This window comes from Thunnus maccoyii, chromosome 21, assembly GCF_910596095.1.
Source record: "Thunnus maccoyii chromosome 21, fThuMac1.1, whole genome shotgun sequence".
Taxonomy (NCBI): Eukaryota; Metazoa; Chordata; class Actinopteri; order Scombriformes; family Scombridae; genus Thunnus; species Thunnus maccoyii.
Genome location: NC_056553.1, coordinates 1,390,607 through 1,411,380, shown reverse-complemented (window position 1 = coordinate 1,411,380; position 20,774 = coordinate 1,390,607). Strand labels below are relative to the sequence as shown.

Below are 20,774 nucleotides of genomic sequence, written 5' to 3'. Positions count from 1 at the left end.
CAAAATCTACACTTCTCTTCTTCTAAGTGCCGTTTGTTCTCCACTTCAATAAAAGTCCTCATAAAATCCGACCTGGACAGACAGGAAGTTCCTCCAGTGGAGCAGCCATTTTGTTGGGTTCATCAGCGCTCTGGGTCATCAGATCAATACCGACTATGATTTTAAACGTCTAAAACAACTTCAAATGTAGCATCCACTGTACAGTTAGCTACAATCCGTGCTGTATTTCCAGCTAGCATCGCTACCAACATGTTAGCAGTTGATGCTACTAGCTGTCAGAAAACTACAACCGCATTGAAGTGAATGAGAAAACCAACATTTCTCTACAGATACAAAGTCAATACATTTTTTTCCACAGTGTTTTGCTATCAATCTCTATTTCCACTGCTTCTAACACAACATTTGGTGGAGATTTTAAAACACTCAGACTATTGTCTCATTTAAATGTTCTTTGTAATGTTGGAGTTTTGCAATTTAAAATGAGCACATGGTAGATATTTAACTGGCTGATTCTAGTGTTATATTTACACATATTGTGTCTCTTGAGCCCAGAACGACTTATGATGATGTAACGACAACATCTGGCTGACGGTGGAGATCAAAGCTGTGAGCTTTCTGTAACCTGGACTCGCCAGTCTGTCTTCTCTATGATCGTCTTCTCAGTCTGCGGCTAATCTGAACACGAGTGTCGCTATAGTGCAAAAAATGAAAACGTTTGTAACGTTTTCTTTAAAAAAAAACAAAAAAACACAACAGACAATAATAACACAAATGCAGCCAAACAAAATATTATTAACAATAACAATAATATTATTAATATACTTACTGACAATAATAATTATAACATCAACATGGTAACCATGGTAACATAAAGAAGTGTTTGGTTCCAGCAGCCGGGCCAACTTGTTTCTTTCAAGTATCTCTCAACACACACACACACACACACACACACACACACACACACACATCACAAATTAATACTTCCAAAAATAATACAAAAGAGTCTTCTTCTTTCTTCCTCGTACATTTTGAAAAAAGTAAACAGTTGGGAAACAAACAAACGAAAAAACAAAGTAAAATACAATAAGATCATAATACGTGAAACAAGTTGCATAGTTTTGAGATTTTTTTTTTTTCGTAGTTTTTTCAGGCACCTCGTCTCTCCAAGGTCTGACTGGTCGAGTGGTGCTTGAACGTCTCAGCCACATAAATAAGCCTCGCTCCCTCCGTTTGTAACAAAAATATATTAGATATTCTTTTTTTTCTATCTTTTTTTCTTTTCTTTTTTTTTCTGAAAGTGCCATCAAGACTCTCTCTGAGTTCAGCTGGACGAGGACGGAGAAGAGTTTTTTTTTTTTGTTCCCAGAGAGCGACGCAGGGAAGGGAGGAGGTGAAGAAGAACGAAACGTGATGAGGATCATAAAAGTCACCTGTTCATCTTCCTCTCCTCCCTCCATCTCCTCCTCCTCTCTCTCTCTCTCTCTCTGTCTGGGATCAGACGTCCTCCCGCTCCCCCCCGTCCTGTCCAGTCCAGTTCGGTCCGGACTGATCCGGTTCAGGTTTTGTATCTTTACGAGCAGCCGCACTCCTCCACGATCATGTTCTGGATGTCCTTCTTGATGATCTTTTGCTCCTCGTTGTAGTAGAGCATGGACATGGCGCGTAGCCGGGTGGGCACGCAGCACGACCGCAGGTTCTGGAAGGGGCTGTAGCCCCTCATGCGGTAATGGCTGATGACGGTGGAGTGGAAGGACAACGTGGACCCGGTGATGCTCGCCACGTGGGAGGGGCACTCGCCCTCGCAGTAGTTGGCGTGGTAACCAGGTGGCGCGATTATCCAATCGTTCCAGCCGATGTCTTTGAAGTTGACGTAGAACTGTCGTTTGCAGCAGACGCGGACTTTCCCGTCACACTCCAGCCCGCGCTTCCTCCGCCGCCGCGTGTCGCTGCCGTCCCCCTGCCGGACCACCGCCATGAGGAAGGGCCGGTGGGATTGTTCCCGTTGGTTGGCGCGCTGCGACGTCTCTGAGCCGCCGGAGACGAGGACGAGTGTGGCGCCGGCGTCGGCGCAGAGCGGGCAGGACACCCGGAGGCTCAGCGTCGTGCTCTCTCGGCTCTCCAGCAGCATCTGGACCGCCGCCGACACGGGGAAGGTGTGCCAGCCGCTGCGACGGGTGTCCACCGTTTTCTCCGCCAGGAGGATGTCGTCCTCCGGCAGAGACGCACTTCCGCTGGGGAGCCGGCGCTGCTGGAAAAGACGGATGGTGACCTTGGCTCGGCTGCGGTTGGTCTTCGCCAAACGGAGGAAGAGCCAGACGTTGGCCTGCTCCACCAGAGACAGATCACCACCTTCTTTAGAGAGGACGAAGTTCACCAGGCCCTGAGACTCACCTGCAGACAGAGACACAGAGGGTTAGGATGAGGTCTGCGTGTCATGACGTCACCTACGGGTAACCATAGCAACAGTAATGATGCGTCAGGCTGCCAGTTAACCAGACTACAAACACTGTAAAACATGGAGGATATGAGGCTTTTCTTTTACTACAAGTAGCAGAGTACCGTGAACGCCTCGCCAGACGCCAACACAAATGATCTGATGTGTGTGTGTGTGTGTGTGTGTGTGTGTGTGTGTGTGTGAAGTAAACTCAGTCTGTCACACACACACGATGTGGGTGTGTGTCAGCCACATCAGAGCTATAGAGTCATTCACACACACACACACACTTATCATTATGTTACCGTCTCTAACACAACCTCACACACACACACACGCACACACACACACACACACACACACACACACACACTCTGCAGATTGGACTCTTCCTGCTGACTCAGCAGCAGTGGTCGGAGGTTTTGGAGTCGGCTAATGGTTCCCACCAGGAGCTGTGTTGTCATTACTGCAGCTCAGTGTGACTGAATTTACAGCAGCACGTCTGAAAAACTGAAAATCTTTTTTTTTTTTTTTTTTTGTTCTTTGACTTCGGGGGTGAAGTGTGGGAATGTTACTCTGTTTTATTTAGGAAGGTAAATGTGAGACGTTTCCTGTGAGAGTTGGCAGCAGCTGCTCTGTGCTGATAGTCTAACAGACCCTTTTTTTTTTTTTTGCCCTGAATTCAGTCTGCCAGGCTGCTCTGAAGTGCCAAAAGGTTCGTTTGGGGTTAAATTGCAGGGTATTTTTTTTTAAAAATCATCTATTAATCATTTAGACAATAAAATAACTTACAAGACCAGAACTTTCCTACATATTTTCAACACACACACACACACACACACACACACACACACACACACACGTCCAGACCTGTATTTTACATTTCCTAGAAAACCTCCAGGCCCCAGCAGCAGTAGCAGCAGCAGCCAGCTAATCACCACTTTGAAGACCCAATTTCCATCCGTCGCCGTTACATAAGATCTTTGCATCACCTTTTCCTCTCTCGCTCTCACTTAACGTCTCTCGCTCGTGGGTGTCAGCCACACAGAAAATACAGAAAATCAAAGTCACGATTTGGGAGTTTATGAATGTCAGCAGCAGTGATGCTCTGCTGAACGGTGTGAATGGGCGGCTTGTGTGTGTGCGTGTGTGTGTGTGTGTGTGTGTGGAGGCGGTCGGCACTTTAGCGAGTCCATTAACGCTGTTTAACCGACAATTCGGAGGCGATTATCTCACTTACATCATCATCACTTCAGAGACGATGGAGGAAAAAAACAACCCTGTTCATTCATTCATTATTTCTTAGAATAGTGTTTGTGATGTTTGCTGGAGGAAGAAGAAGAAGAAGAAGAGGAAGACGAGGATGAGTCTTCTTCTTAATGAACTGATCTACTAACACGTATTGTGATTTATCTTCATCACCATGAACACACACACACACACACACACACTACAGCACCAAACCTGGATTCATCCGCCGCTGAAAATAGTCCCTAACAAACTACAGTGTCCAGCTGATTTAGTAAATTACTGAACCTTATTTAAACATGAAACTATATATCTGTGAGCTGCTCAAACTGACCCCCACGACACATGGCAGCGCTGCAGAGCTGAAAGCAATCAGTTGATTAATTAACTAGATCATTGATGAATCATTTAAGTCATGTTTTGGTCGCAGCTTCTCACATGAGAATATGCACTTTATAAAGCAGCTCTGAGCCACATTCACCTGTTCACACACTGACTGATACTGGTGCAGCCATCAGGAGCCCAGACACACTTCAACATGCAGACTGGAGGAACTGGGAATCAAACCACCATCTTCCCATTAGTGGACGACCCAATAATAATACGTCATAATATTAATGATCAACATTTATACACCGAACAATCAACGGACTATTAAAGAGAATAATGACTGATGTGATAATACTTCCTGACGGACGACTGTCACTGCTGCTCGTTTAGAGATCATTTGTGTTTAATCAGATCATGTAGTGATGTGGAGGAAAGTGTTGCATGATGCACAACCTCACTGTTGGTTTGACTCCTCATGTTTCATAAGAAACACTGAAGATGAAACCCGACAGTTTCAGGTGAAATGATTTTCTTTGTGCAGGATAAAAAACTAAAGCTGCAACTAATCATTGTTTTCATTATCAGTTAATTAATCTTAAAGGATTCATAGTGAACTCCAGGATTAACAGATACACAGTTAAATGTGTTGTATTCAGTTGTTGCTGCGGCTCAGAGTCTCTGAGAGACTTTGACAACCGTTCCTGAGAGTCTGAGAGTCCTGAAGGAGGAAATCCTAATAGCATGTTAGCGGCACAAAGTAGTGGCTTGAACGGTGAAGTCGGACGGAGCCGCTTATTACGTCTCTAATGACAGACGAGCTGAGCGGACGGACGTCTGTTACATGCGTGTGATTTACAGTCACATGTACACGTCTGCAGAGAGACACCGAGAGACTTTAAACTGCTGCAGGACGTGGACGTGATGTCGTCCATGACATCACCGCTCGCTATCTGTTAGCGTCCTGCTGGAGATTCACATCCTTTACTTTTCTGAAAAGCTGGAACGATGTCGGAGGATAAATAAGTTTCCACGTGTGTGCTGGATGGAAACATTTGAGTTATTTTAAGTATAACATCAGTATTCATCAGCTGCTGTGAGGCTTTGAGTGTTTCTATAATACACAGACGTCGGAGGGTCTTTGAATGCAACAGAAACAAACTACAGAACTTTAACATAAAATAAAGTTGGCTAAACATTGATGGATTATTAACGATACATTAATGAGCTTTAACACTGATGCTGGTGATCAAGCTTTCATCCCTTTATGGAGCTGGCTTTGTGCAGGAAGGTACCGCCATGTTGACACAAAGCAGGAACAACATGATTTAAATGTCTAAAACATCACCGTGTGCTGCGGCGTTGAAGATTTTCCTTCATCGGAGCGAAGAGGACGAGACTGTAAAGTAAAGTTGTTCACGGTGAAACTAACGGCTGCCTGGAAGGAAGGAAATCAATCTGAACACTAATGGTGATGTGAAGTTTAGTCGACTCGTTCTTAATGTGTTAAAACATGTAAAGACTCCATCGAGCAGGTGAGACAGAAGAAGTTCCGGCAGCTCATTTACACTCAAGAGACGAGACGTTTGAGTTTCCTGGAGTCTGTCCGACCTCTGCAAGTCTTCTGCTAACAGCTCATCTCTCTAATCCCCCTCCATTTACAGAAGACTGATCTTTACAAACTGTCTGATGTCTCAACAACTCATAAAACCTGATTTCTGGCCCTCGTCTACTCTCTCACACACACACACACACACACACACACACACACACACACACACACACACACACACAGTTTGTCATGCGGTGTCTGTGTTTGGACAGCGCAGCGGCGAGGGAGGAGAGAGTGTGTGTAGAAAACTGAAGCAAACACGTGTTCTGATGTTCGTTCGGGTTACAAAAGAGTTTCAAAGAACTTCACGTCTTTATTTCAAATGAACAGACAACATGGAGGAAACATTCAGGAACTATCAGATAAAAACCTTTCTGCAAACTCTGGAGTTCTTTCACTTTTTATTTAAGCCAATCAAAAACAACTTATAGCATCTTAAAACCCAATTTAAACCATCAAAACCAGTTTCTGGGACCAGTGAACAGCCGTCGCTGCAGCTCTTTGACCCTTCCAGAGAACACCGAACAGCTTTTTCATCAGCTGTTCTCTGACAGACAGACGAGGAACGATAAACGGACATTTGAGCCAAACATCATCTTCATCATCATCGGCAGTGGCTTACAAACATTTGGGGCGTATATTATGACTTTAATTTGATTTATCAGACGAAGCCTTTCTAACAGCTAACAAAGCTAAACAAGAGATCCTGCCAACATGTGACACAAACACTGTTTGGTATGTTGTTAAAAGGTTTTTGCTCTTGGTTTATGATAAATCTTATTAAATCCTCTGTAATCCCCCTCACACACACACACACACACACACACACACACAGTGCAGAGAGTCATCTGTTAAACGGGCGTTTGAGAGATTAAAGTTTTGTGTTATCAGACACCTGGAAGCTCTGAGCATGAACTTCCTCAACAGCTGAAACCACAGATGATTTTTCCTCAAAGCTATCAAAAGGTCAAAGGTCAGACATCATGAGATCAATCTATAATTTTCAATATCAAACGACACCAAAACAAAACTTTTCTTGTTACCAGACTTCTACCAAAAACCCACGAAAAAAAAAAAATCACTTTAACAAGTCAAGTTATCAGAGTTTCTTTCAACAGGTGAAAAAATCTGCTGCTGAAACAAACAAAAACCACCATAAACCCAGTGCCTGCCATCACATTTTCAATTTAGACCTTCAGAAACCCAGTTTAGACTATCAAAACCCAGTTTAGATCATCAATCCCAGTTTACGCCATCAGAATTCTCAATTTAGACCTTCAAAAAGCCACTGTATACTATCAAATTCTTAGTTTACACTTAAAAAACAAGGTTAGACCATCAAAAACCCACTTTATGCCATCAACAACCCAGTTTACACCATCAAAAACCCACTTTATGCCATCAACAACCCAGTTTACACCATCAAAAACCCAGTTTAGACTATCAAAAACCCAGTTTACATCATCAAAAACCCAGTTTACACCATCAAAAACCCAGTTTAGACCATCGATCCCAGTTTATGCCATCAGAATTCTCAATTTAGACCTTCAAAAAGCCACTGTATAATATCAAATTCTTAGTTTACACTTAAAAAACAAGGTTAGACCATCAAAAACCCACTTTATGCCATCAACCTCCCAGTTTACACCATCAAAAACCCAGTTTAGACCATCAGAATTCTCATTTTAGGTCTTCAAAAAGCCACTGTATACTATCAAATTCTTAATTTACACTTAAAAAAGAAGGTTAGACCATCAAAAACCCACTTTATGCCATCAACAACCCAGTTTACACCATCAAAAACCCAGTTTAGACTATCAACAACCCAGTTTACACTATCAAAAACCCAGTTTAGACTATCAACAACCCAGTTTACACCATCAAAAACCCAGTTTAGACTATCAAAAACCCAGTTTAGACCATCAAACACCCAGTTTAGACCATCAAACACCCAGCTACTTACAACAGGTAAGAAAACAAACAAAAAGAAGTAAATGTGACACACTGACGTGGAGACTTTTGTTCTAATTTACAGGCTGAAGAGGAGCACCTGAACGCACCGTCTTGTTTTTCGACCTCGCTGGGCGTCGTCGCTCGGCGGAGGCGGGGCCTGAATTGGGACGCTGCTAATTCTGGATTTGACTGTTGACATCAGTGAGTGAACACACCCTCCATCCTCTGTTTGCTGTGTTTACTGACACACACACACACACACACACAGTGTACCCATCTGTCCAAACACACACTGTCGTCCTCTCATTGTCCACCATAATCCCTCCTTTCAATGGACGAGCTGAGTGTGTCCAGCTGTTTGTGTATCTTTGTTTGTGTATCGTGTGCGAGTGCGTGTTGTGTGTTTTTATGTCAGTGAAGAAGAGAATTGTTCTATTTATTTTCACTTTTCCTCTCGTCTTTTATTCCGTCGCTATCTGCTGCTGCGACTGTTCAAAGACAAAGCAAAGAAACATCAGCTTCTGTTGGGATTTACAGTTTGCACAGCTGTTTCTGTCTCTCTCTCTCTCCTCTCTCTCTCGTTCCCACACTCCAAAATGGAAACTGTTCACTGGGCGGACAGACCAGAGAGAAGATGAACCAGTAGGAGAGCTAATTTACTGGAGCTGGAAGTGACAGATGTGACAGATCAGTGCGTTTAATGGGGGGGCGCTAATCTACCACTCCATCTCCTCTGAGTCTGTCAGGTTTACATTAAAGGATCAAAAACATTCAAACAAGACTCACAGTCTGCTGAGGCCGAGCTAAATGCTAACACCAGCATGCTAGCATGCTGAAGTTTAGCAGGTTTACCATGCTCACCGTGTTGGTTTAGCGTATTAGCATGCTAACATCTGCTAATTAGCAGTAAACACAAAGTATGTCTTTAGTTTTGCAGATGTTTGGTCATAAACCAAAGTATTGGACAGAATTTAATGGTGAGCAGATGATGGCGCTGGATGAAAAGAGGATCAAAGTTATTACAGATCATCTTGAGGGGAACATGAACGTAATCTATGACAGTCCATCCGATAGTTGTTGCTAAAAGGTTAACCTCATGGTGGCGCTAGAGGGAAAGAATTCATCCTCAACATTTACTGACAATCTGCCTGCATGATATCCATGTTTATTTGTTGAACTTTGGCCTGATGGTGGCGCTAGAGTGAAGATGTCTCACTCTGAGCCAAAGTGTTGGATGGACAAAGAAACCAAACTCACCAGTTAGTATTAGCAGAATGTACAGTGTACTATATTTCCCAGAATCCCTCAGCTGTCAAAACAAGTGACAATATTCTACTATACAGTATTCTTTCTTTCTTTCTGTCTTGTCTCTGTAAGAAGGATCACCGTCGGCCCTCCTTCTGTCTGTTTGGTTTACATTAGGGGGGTCGGTGGGCGGGGTCGCCGCCTCCTGACAGTGTTTAAGAGTTTAAAGACACTGGAAATGTAACGCGGTGCTAACGCTGACCCGGGGGGTCGAGGGCTCCAGTCCTGTCGGGGGTTTGAAATAAAGAGAGAGAGAGCTGGAACCAGCTGATACACATCTCTGAAGCTGCTTAAAGGGGAAATTTGGTGGAAATTTATGAAGTAAAACAAAACATAAATGAAGCCTTTGATTCAACTCCTCAAAGCACAAACCACACAGTGAGATCTAAGTCACAGATAAGGTCATTTCACGGACATTTTAATTAGAAATGATACCATAGATCCAAAAGTAATTAATAATATAATATAAATAATCATGTTTCCTTAATGCCTGAACAAGTAAATCCATCCTCTTCTCTCTAATGAGGCTTTGATCTGGATTTAAAGGATAATTTTGGACGTTTTTTTTTTACAGGATAAACTAATATTATCCTGTTTAGTCACATGACAGCTGCGACTCCTCCAGACTTGTTCTGCTCCTCTAAAGTCGTCAGCTGAGAGCGTTTACAGGAGGATGTAAACAGCGACTGTGTTAATGGAGTTAAGGTGGACAAGGTGTAAACCCTCAGTGCGGACTGTCAGGCTCAGCTTCGCCCTTTGCGTGGGACAGAAATCCGCTCCAGACCCCCGGAGAGTCGACGCCCTGCTCGGCCTTATTGGCACCACATGTGAGTGTTTAGTAAATACACACACACACACACACACACACACACACACTGAGCTGAAACTAAATCTGTGTAACGCTGTCAAACAGCCGGTAAACAAACGTGGTGAGGAGGCATTAAAGAGGCCTCGCCGTCTGAGAGGAGCAACGTCCTGGATGCCAAACTCGCTCATCGTCAGCTGGAGAGAGACGACACACACACACACACACACACACACACACACACACACACACACTTTTTTTTTTTTTTTTGAAATCCCGCCTTTTTGTAGTTCTGAAGAAGTCATTTTTTCATTTGGGTGGATCAAAGCGCAGACAGGAAAGAGAAGGATGGTATACATACCGCCCTTCACAGCAAAGCTACACCCAATATTATAAAACTTTATGTTTCAGACGAACAACATGAAACATCTGCAGACATCACTTTGAGCTCAAGGAAATGCACATTTTACTGTTTACAGACAGTTTATAGACCAAGAATCCTGCTCAAGAGCATCAAATCCTTCAAAAAGAAGCCTGACAGGATTACAGAGGGACAAGCTGAACATACAGTAACCAATCGCAGCCCAGATCTGTGTTTAATATAAATAAATAGAGACAATTAGAGGCCCACGCGACACAAAATGTACATAAATTCACTCCAGATTGTTTCAAACTTAAGTGGAAGGTTTGTTTGTGCTTCAGTTTGTTTGTTTTTGATGGTTTTGGGGGGTCATATGTTGGACGTAGTGTATTGATGTACACCGTTGGCTGTTGTTATGGGGCCAGTAGCGGTGTAATAATGTGCTTTACGCTACATTTAATCAACAGCTGTAGTTTCTACACAAAAGGAAACGTTGTATAACTATATAACCATCTGTAACTATTCAGTCAGGTCTCATGTGAACATCCGAGGCAAGTTTCCCTTCAAGTGATGATCACAGGATGTACGGAGTTAATATTCTTGCATAATTAAACTGAAAAAAGTGACAGAAAAACTCCTGTAAGTTTTGCCTCAGAGGTCTTTTTTTTTTTTTTTTTTTTTGTTTCAATGTTTTCATTCTTTGTTTGTGGGAGATTTTGTACAATAACTATGGAACAAATCTAATCTAATAATAACAGGACCAGAGTTCAAGTCTCACGTCGTACAAGAACGTCAAACAAGAATGTGAAAACTCTGGATTCTCGTTTTCTACAGTATTTTGTTTGTGGTTGTTTTTGAAAAGCTCTGAGCTGTAACACAGTGTCTTGTTTGCGTTGTTCACTCGCTAAACTTTCCCGTCTGGCGTTTTCTTCCTGCGAGTACCAAATAAAAGTGGTCTGTAAAATTATTCAAGCAGTAAACGTCTAACATGGAGTCAAAAATGAGAGACACTGTTTCCTGCCTGCAGCGGTCGGTAATGTTTTCATCAGCTTTTTATTGTGTTTTCATTGTTTTCTCAAAGTGATTTCAGGGGGCATGTTTTTCATCTACAGACCAGATTTCTCTCTCGGGACAATAAAGTTTTGATCTAAATTGAAGCTGAAGTGCCAGCTTGTAACCCCTCTCTCTGCCTCTCGGTTCGTCTGGGTTCCCAGGGCCGGTTTATTTATACTGAGAGAGCAGATAAGCGCTCCAATCTGACAGTCAAATGTTCCCGACTCAAAATACCAAAATGCCAAAGAGACCCCGCCGCCACCGCCGCTCAGCTCAGCTCAGCTCAGCTCAGCTCAGCTCGAGCTTCTGACGCACGGAACAGCGTTTTTCTCAAAACCTTTAATATCTACAGAGACTCAACTCTTCCTCAACAAAGACGCTGCGGCATCTCAACGACTGTTAACTTGTGAAAACACAAATATGAATCTAACCATGTGAAGCTGAACAATAAATAAACATCATAATATGCTCCATATGCTTCCGTACCGTCGTCGTTTACAGTAGCACAGACACTGAAGCGGATTCAAAATAATTCACTCTGTGCTGATGAAGAGGAGGAGTTCAATCAAGATGAAGATATGAGTACAATCAGCCTCCTGCAGAGATTAGACAGTGACCATAATAATAACAATTATTGTTATCGGATATAAATTAGTCTGCAAACAACCCCGAGTATCATTTCATCATTATTTACACATTATTCTCCCTAAACTGCATTTAGCCTGTTTGCAGCTCATACTGGACACTCATACTGGTTCATCTGGTGCATCCATGCAAACACACGTCGCTGCTTAGTGTGAACGGCATCACGTAAACGTCTTATACGTCAAAACAGGGCAGATCGGAGGAAATATGAGAAGCTGCAGAGTCAGTCAGACAGTAAAAGACTAAATCTGTTCAACAAAGAGGACCAGAAGAAGAAGAAGAAGAAGAAGAAGAAGCTTCTCTTTATCTTTATCTCTGCAGGAAAAGTCTTATCAGGACTGTTTCAACACATTAAAAACATTTAACCGTTTCTACTTCCTGTTTCACATTCACACCCTGCTGACTCCCACTATACATGGAGATCATTGAATCATTCATGGTCGTTTTAAGTCGTTTCTTCTTCGCTCTTCTTATGTGAAAATATCTGCTAGTTTGTCAGTTTTACATGATAGTAAACTCAACATCTTTCATCATATAATAACAGAAGATAATAATGTTTGTTGGCAGCCTCCCTCCACACAGACACACAACTAAAACTGGGCAGTTTCTCACTTTGCCCAGTTCCTAATCAGCCTCCCAGTACAACCAGCTTCATACTGCTTCTGTTTCAGTTTGTAATAAATATAAACCCGACCGCAGTCTGTCTGTGTGGCTTAAAGAGAGACGAAGAGACGAAGTCATTCAGGGACAGTCGAGGTTGAGAAGGTTTACTTCTCTCTCTAATTCTCTGACTTCTTTCCCTCTCGGTGTCTCTTTCCCACCGTTCCTCCCTCTCCTCTGCGTTTGAACTGCCTTCCTGTCCTCCCTGATTCCTCCCAGAGGGACGACACAGCGGGCGGCTGGCAGAGAGGAGCAAAACACAGCGACGTCTCACTCTCACCGCTTTTCAACACACCGCCGAACGTCTCTCACTCTGTTCTAACGACGGCAGAGTTTGATTTATGTCACATCTGGGATCAGAAACTCAACCGACATGATAACTAGGTGGAAGCAAACTTACTGTAACGCACAACTCACAATAACTAAACTCATGATAGGGATTCATATTTCATTCATAATACATTTATTTCCAGAGAACCTGCTCTCACAGCTGGAGGATCCAGAATGTTAGCTTTCAGCTGCTAATGGTACATTTATCTCTAAAATAAAGCAGTGAATCATTTAAATGACCTCATAAGTAACAAAACCTGACCAGTAAATGTTTTTACTTTGTATTAAATCTAAAAAAATTGGAGTCGAAGCTCTTTTCTGACAGTCTGGCATTCTTTAACGAGTTAGTCTGTAACACACAAACAGGAGGAAACAGATAAATATGATATATGAAGGAGTTTCAAACTCTTTACAAACCTTAAATTCTGCAGATAACAGTTTCATATACGTTCATCTATTAATCCATTAATCATCTCATTAAAATATCTTAATTGCACTTTAATTGTTTTTAATTGAAATTAATGGAATTTCAAGGTAATTAAGTAAGAGATGCAGTTTGATAAACGAAGGAACGTCAGTTGTGGCTCAATGACGTGTTTTTAATAGTTTGGAGCTCTGAAATGTTGAATTTCACTAAATCTCTAAATCTACAGGATCTTCAGATTTTCGTGTGTGTGTGTGTGTGTGTGTGTGTGTGTGTGTGTGTGTGTGTGTGTGTGTGCGTGTGTGTGTGTGTGCTGCAGGTCTGGACCCAATCTGTAGTTGTTTACTATGTAGTGATTCATCTCTCCAGACATAGAGCATCTTTGGCCGCCGGTCACACATCAAAGAGGAGCCAAACGATGCGGTGGGACGACGACCACGGCGACGACGGCGACGACGACGACGACGACGACGACGACGACGACGGCGACGACGACGACGACCACGGCGACAACGACGACTAAACCAGGACTCAAACCAGCAGCGCTACGACTGCAGGACACGACTGTAAACATGTCACAAGAAAAAGTGGAGGACCGGGAGGACAGAGAAAGATGGAGGGAGGGATGAGGAGAAAAAGATGAAAAGGTGGAAGAAAAACTAGAAAGAATAAACAAAAGAGAGGAATATGAGGAAAATATGTAATATTCTGGCAGCTATTCGTCAATAAAATACTGTAAAATACAGTAAAATTCCATAATTAAAGGTATTTCCACCTAAACAATTACAATTTCTATAAAAATAAACTGACTCTGCTATAATACAAATGATCAGGCTTAAAATGACAGAAATGTACTGTTATAAATTGAGTTTAATACATTTTACATGTAAAATCTTCTATTTTAATCTACATTTAATGTAATAAAAAGATTGAAAACATTTGATTTACCTTTTAAAAAATGTCAAAATATCAATCTATTTAATTTAAGATCATATAAAATGTAATATGAGGAACACATTTCTCATATTATTTTACATTAGACATGTCAATTCATTCATTACATAAGAAAATACGTAAAATTAAAATGAAATAAATCTATAAATATGTTTTTTTTACAGTGTGGGAAGAAAGAGATGAAGAGAACGAGAGAAAGGAAACGTCTTAATTGTGGTTTATTTTCACATCGGACACGTTTTTTGTGTGTCTTTGTTTCTCTATCAGCTGCTGTGATTCACTGTTTCCTCTCTGAGGACAGCGAAGCAGCACCGAGCTCAGCGGAGGGGTTGCTGGTTTGAATCCCCCCAGACAGACTCCGGTGGACACCAGAATAGATCCAACAATGACCGGTTTATTCTGTCTGCCAGAGATCGGAAGGGTAGAACGAGGTTAGAGAGCGCAGCAGCGAGGGAGAGAGAGAGAGAGATGAAAGTGGATTGTGGAATGTCACTAATGATGTGTTCAATTAAGTTCAATTAGCTTAATTGTCCTCTGTGTGTAGGGAGAGACGAGGGGATAAACAGGGAAGGAAGAGAGGAATTTAGACAGGACAGAAAACCACAAACAGATAGATATTGTGTCGGAGCTGCTAAACGGAGGTTGACACTTCATCTCCGCCAAGAATCCAGTTGTCTCTGGGCTCCTCTACTCGCTATCTCCCGTCGCCCAAAATAACCGATTACCGAGGTCCCTGAATGCATCAGTTATTCCTAACAAAGCACAGGACTGGCTGCGTGCAAAGTATTCTCACGGCGGGTCATGTCACATCCCAGAAAAAGGTTTTATCAGGTCCTATGAGGAGGAACCGGGTGGGATTTCTGTGTTTTTAAAGTGCCGACATCTGTTAAAAAGCTCTTTTAGCTTGGAGTTTTGGTTTTGTCTGCACATTAAAGGCCTCAGTATACTTCAAAATAACTGGTTCTGTCCCAAAAAACAAAATGTTGGTTTTGAGTGACAGCCATCCAAGCTAGCATTAGCTGATCCAAGCTAGCATTAGCCGTTAAAGAGCCTGAAAGCTTGTGAATGAAGTTAACCACGTCGTTTTTTCTGCCTAATGTTTGAAGTTACAAAATTAATAATGAATATAATATCTCTAACTATTTACTGTTTGGTTCAGTTTCAGTGTTTCCAGCCAGCAGACAGAAATATAACAAATATTTGTGTAGCTTTAACCGAAAATATGAAGGACCGAGAATAGAACCCTGAGGAACTCCACAAGCCATCAGTGACATTATCATCGTGTTGCTGTTTGCTAACATGTTAGCCACAGCTACTTTATAGGATGATATTATGCCAGCTGTGGGGTTCTTCTGCCTCCTAGTGGTCAAAAACTTCATTAAAGGAGCTTTAAGTTTTGCTTTTACAAAGAAAATTATCAATTTTGTTTATCTTCACTTTTTTTTGGTAAACGTTTTAGGGAGCTGATGCACCAAAGAAGTTTAACAGAGTGAAAGATATAAGCTGCCAAATTAATATTAACAGGAGCATTATTTAGCCTTGAGCAGTGTCTGCAGGCTGCCAATCAAAACTTTTTTTTTAACATTTAATAATCAAGGTGAACACAGTCGCAGCTCGTTAGCTGGTGTTTTGGTTTCTGTGGAAAATCAACGTCCTTTTAAACGGCATTAAATGGATTTTCTGAAGCGTCTAAATGCTTTTTCTCCCTCATAAAATGTTTCTGAAATGGTTCTGATGCATCAAAATGGGCTGTATATGTTCTAAAGGGGTTCTGATGAAGTTCTTAAGTGGTTCTAAGCAGAAAGAGGAAAGCAGGAGGATCATGTTGGGATTTGTAAGGTGGTGACAGCTGCATGGCCCTGCCTCCAGAGTGGCCATCAGCCAATCAGAACTCGTGATTTTTTGGGGTTTGGCGGTTATATAACCCGCCCGAACACAGAACACGCCCCTGGATGTCACCCGCATCGGTGACGTTTAACAAACCGTCCGACAAAAAGAACAGCTTCAGCGATTGGCTGTTTTCTGACGGCAGATTCTTATATTCTCTGATGTTTTCCTTAAAATAAAGCTGCTGCTCTCAGTCTGTCTGCACCGATCCACTTCATAAAAATCTTTTTCCATCTGCTGTTCCAGACTCTCGCCTACAGAAAAAAACTCAAACTGCAACAGAAAATCCAGAAGACGTCAGCGAGAGTCCCGCCCACACGGCTTGATTGACAGGTGAGCTCTTGGAGGAAAGTACGACACAGGAAACTCCACAGCCGTTAACGCGACTTTAACTCCCACATTATCATTAATAATCAGCCTATAAAGAGTTAATTAATGGTTTATAACACACTATAATGTAGTTATTAATGTTTTAGTCCACAACTATCAGATCATGAATGACGATATAGTAAAACACAGCTGTAATAATATAAAATGTCCCCATATGTGCTTATAAACCATTTATTAACTATTTATACAACTTATCAAGTGTTATCGGTGAAGAAAATTCATTCATTTTTAATTTTGTCACCATTTCTGTTCACTATAATCAGCTCATACAGACGGTTTCACATGTTTGAGTCCGTCGACTATAAATCTTTTATACTTTATATTATATTATTGATCATTTTTACAAAGTGTAACCGACATTTTTAAATAGATTTTCTGCTTTAAGTCAAAATCAGAAGACAAAGAAACAAAATGAGGAAACATGGACGTTTTGAGAAGCAGGATGTCACATGTTGGAGCATCTTTAAAGGAACCAGATGCTGCTCAAATGATTCATTAATCATATAATGATAATGAAACTGATGGATTTTGGAAAATGATGCAATTTAAAGACTTTAAAGATTCGACTGCAGTGATGAAGTCGTTTAACTACATGACAGCAAGTTTATAAGCTCATAACTCAGAGTTCAAACCGTCCGGTGAGCTGAACATGTTTAAAACATGTTGAGAGGTGAGGAGGCGGAGTCGACACCTGACCTCAGCCTGCCGTAGTGCCTCTGAGCAGCGCAGAGGAGGCGGCGACGGTTTCACCCTGAATCCTGACTTATTATTCAGTAACACAGCAGCGCTTCACTCTCTCTGACTCTCTGTCGCTACCGTCTGTCAGGAGAGCGTTCCAGCACTATTTAAGAGAACACACACACACACTCATGCAAACACACACACACATGCAAACACACACACACACACTCATGCAAACACACACACACACACACACACACACACACACACACGCAAACAAACACACACACACACACACACACATGCAAACACACACACACACACACACTCATGCAAACAAACACACACACACACACACACACATGCAAACACACACACACACACACACTCATGCAAACACACACACACACACACACACACACACACGCAGGCGGCGACACACGAATCCGCTCTGACTTTAAGTAGATAATGAGGTATTCTTTGAAAACAGCAGGAGGCGATTACAGAGGTTAGTGTGTGTGCGTGCGCGTGTTTGTGTGTATGTGTGGATATCTGATGGGTTCGGCTGAGTGAGTACGCAGGTGGAATTAAGCAGGTGGACACACACACACACACACACACACACACACACACACACACACACACACACACAGACTGGACGTTACACAAGCTGATTTCCAACACAGCTGCATTTTTGTCTTTTACGCACACAAACTGAAACACATGCAAATATGTGCTTAAACACTCTCCACACACACACACACACACACACACACACACACACACACGCACGTACACACACACACATACGTACACACACACACACACACACACATACACAGGTAACACATTCCTTGACACCACTAGTCATTATGAAAATGCAGATTTACACATTTAAACATTTACTGTCGATCTGCCGCAGAGTTCTCACACACACACACACACACACACACACACACACACACACACACACACACACACACATGCACACACACACACACACACACGTGCACACAGAACAGAAATACATGTGCTTACACACAGTCATCTTGATTTCTGATCACACACAGACACGAGTGCATGCACACACTTTGTTTTTTCATATATACACACACACAAAAGGTTTTCTGCGTGTGTGTTTCTCTGATGTAGAACACACACACACACACACACACACACACACACACACACACACACACACCAAGCCATCGTACTCACCAGCCTCGGCGAAGGTGATGATCTCCGTCGTCTCCTGCGCGTCGCTGCTGTCTTCCATCCGTGCTGCCGTCGCTGCTCCTCCCCCTCCTCCTCCTCCTCCTCCCCGCCCTCCACGCGCCTCCTCCTCCCCCTCGATCTGCACGCTGCCGTCCTCCGCCACCCGCCCCACGTGGAGCTTGCGCAGGGCGTTGAGGAGCGCGGCGCGCGGCACAGGCCGGGTGATGTTAGGCCGGGCCTGGAGGTGCAGCATGTTGAGGATGTGTCTCTTCACCGCCTCCACCACGTCCTGCTGAGCCGCCTCCTCCTCCTCTCTGTCGTGTCCCGCCATGTCGTCCGCCGCAGCCGCCGTCGTACCCCCTTCGCTTCTGCGCATCCTGGCCAGGGCGCAGGAGGGGCAGTGGGAGCTGGAGGCGGCGTCCAGCGGGAGCTGCTGCTGATGAGGGTGGACGCTCAGAGAGAGCGGCGGAGGCTGGAGTTTGGACGCCGGGTCCGAAGACGAGCTGCAGCTCTGGACCAGCAGCAGCAGGACGATCCAGCTGAGCAGAGGTAAGACAGACATGATGACAGAAGACGCCTGATTGGCTGCCGGGCTGGATTTTTGGTGATGCTGCCGCCGGATGCAGACACGAAAAAAGATGAAGAAAAGTCGAGTTTTGGCTAAAAAGTGTTTGTGAAGAAAAATTCAGTCCTGGATGAAGACAGAGTCTGTTTCCTCTCTGCCTCCTCTCGCTCCGACTGTCTCTCGCTCTCCTCCTCAGAAGTTTGGACGCTGCAAAGTTCAGCTCAGCTCACAGTCCACCTGCGAAAACGGAGGGAAAAAAGCTGTAAAGAAAAACGAGAGGAGAGAGAGGAGGACAAAAAAAAAAAAAAAAGAAGAAGAGGAAGAAAGAAGAGGAAAAAAAAAAAACCACACACTCAACGCCGCCGAGAGAGAAAATGAGTAATCCTTATCTTTTTTGTCAGGGACAGATGGCTGGAAAATGTGGAGGCGTCACAAGAAAGAAAGAAAAGAAAAAAGAAAGAAAACAAGAAAGAAAGAAGAAGAAAAAAAAAAAAAAAACTCTCAGATGTGATGATGAATGAAGGAAAAAACTGTGGCGAGCAGGAGAATCCTTGTTCCCGGGGTGAAGTCGCTGCAGAGTGTGTGTTCAAGTGTGTGTGTGTGCGAGAGGCAGTTTGACTAAGTTATCCCAGACGAAGGGAGTTCCTCTCTCTCTCTCTCTCTTTTTACCTCTTTTGCTCTCTCTCTCTCTCTCTCTCTCTCTCTCTCTGTGTCTTGAATGCGTTCCCTCGTTCACCAGTTGAATGGTTTTACCGGAGTGGGCTGGTCTCTCTCTCTCTCTCTCTCTCTCTCTCTCTCTCTCTCTCTCTCCCTTCGCTGCTCTCGTCTTTCCTTCCCTCCCCTCCTGCTTCTCTCTCCTCTCTCTTGTCCTGGCAGCCTCCGACCATAATTATACCTCCCTCCCTCCCTCCATCCCTCTCTCTCTCTCTCTCCTCCACTCCAGTCTCCTCCCATCTCGCTCTGTGACTCATAGCACTTCCAACTTTTACCTTCTCCCTCCCCTCCTTCTCTTTCTGTCTTTCTTTATTTATTTCTCCCCTCCCTCCCTCTGTTTGGCTGTTAATGGAGCGAAGCTGGGATTCCTTTATCCCTCCCCTCCCTCCCCTCCCTCCCTCCCTCCTCCCACGGTCGGCTGTGAATGAGTTACGTGTTGAGGGGAAAATTCTTGGATGACTTGGATTTCATCCTATGACTCTCTCCTGTCTGTCTGTCTGTCTACCAGTCAGTTTGTCAACATGACATCACGGTTCATGACTGTGCGGTCTCGCCTCGTCGCGCTGCGGTGGGCGACGTGTTTGGCGTGAGGGGAAGGGGAATCCTCTTTTAACCCCGTCTCCTCGAAATTTATGGCATTTTTCAAAGCAAGGGGTCAGAAACCGGGTTCAACGGCGGGACAACGTTTGCAGGATTTTTCATTGGAGGGCCGTTAACTGCTTAAATATGTTTAACATGTACATGTTTTGTTATTTCTTTTTATTTTTCCCCCCATTAGTCAGTGAGTAAGTGGACAGTTTATTTTAATACTCATTTGGCTAAAAGTGCCTCTTAGATGAGTATCTGTGTTGTACTTGGAGACTCGAGATGTATTTTATTGGACTTGCACACACGATAAACAGCAGCCTGCTGCATTTATGGCTGATTGAAAGTTGTTTCTGTTAGACTGCCCCCCCCCCCCTGTTTGTGTTTGTAAAGAACAAGGGCCCCGATTTGGCCCCCGGGCCGCTATTTGCCTCCCACTGCTCTGGTGTGTTTGCTTTGGTCTGAATCAGTCGGTAAACTTTTCACACAGAACATCTCTGACAGACAGGTGAGACTCTCCTGGAAGTCGGTCAGATGTTCCCAACACTTCCTCTAAAGCAGAGAGTCTCAAACACTCGGAGGGTCATGTGACCCATGTGTTCTACTGCATTACATAACTGAACAGT

At 43.4% G+C, this 20,774-nt stretch overlaps 1 protein-coding gene and 1 long non-coding RNA gene across 11 annotated transcripts in view; one reads left to right on the top strand and one right to left on the bottom strand.

The window, feature by feature from the left end:
- The window catches only part of LOC121888336, a 44,159-nt gene that overhangs the window by 16,195 nt on the left and 7,190 nt on the right, over positions 1–20,774 (top strand). For 8 of the 10 annotated variants that reach the window (XR_006093205.1, XR_006093200.1, XR_006093199.1 and 5 more), the window contains exons 3-5: positions 7,657–7,775; positions 9,454–9,706; positions 16,245–16,331. This is a non-coding gene — a long non-coding RNA (uncharacterized LOC121888336). Of the gene's footprint in view, positions 1–7,656; positions 7,776–9,453; positions 9,707–14,378; positions 14,543–16,244; positions 16,332–20,774 lie in introns of all 10 variants that reach the window. The other 2 variants (XR_006093206.1, XR_006093201.1) reach the window with 2 other exon arrangements.
- Positions 1,016–19,673, bottom strand: inhbaa (inhibin subunit beta Aa). The gene is made up of 3 exons (XM_042399792.1): positions 19,519–19,673; positions 18,288–19,086; positions 1,016–2,391 (listed from the first exon to the last, which is right to left on the bottom strand). Exons 2-3 carry the CDS (start codon positions 18,844–18,846, stop codon positions 1,571–1,573), a joined length of 1,380 nt encoding a protein of 459 aa, XP_042255726.1. The 5' UTR covers positions 18,847–19,086; positions 19,519–19,673; the 3' UTR covers positions 1,016–1,570.

Bases quoted from the DNA above. Each gene is read 5' to 3' on its own strand.
- inhbaa (XM_042399792.1), bottom strand. From the start codon at position 18,846: ATGTCTGTCTTACCTCTGCTCAGCTGGATCGTCCTGCTGCTGCTGGTC. The intron at 2,392-18,287 runs GTGAGTACGATG...CTCTGTCTGCAG, and splicing joins CATCACCTTCGCCGAGGCTG to GTGAGTCTCAGGGCCTGGTG.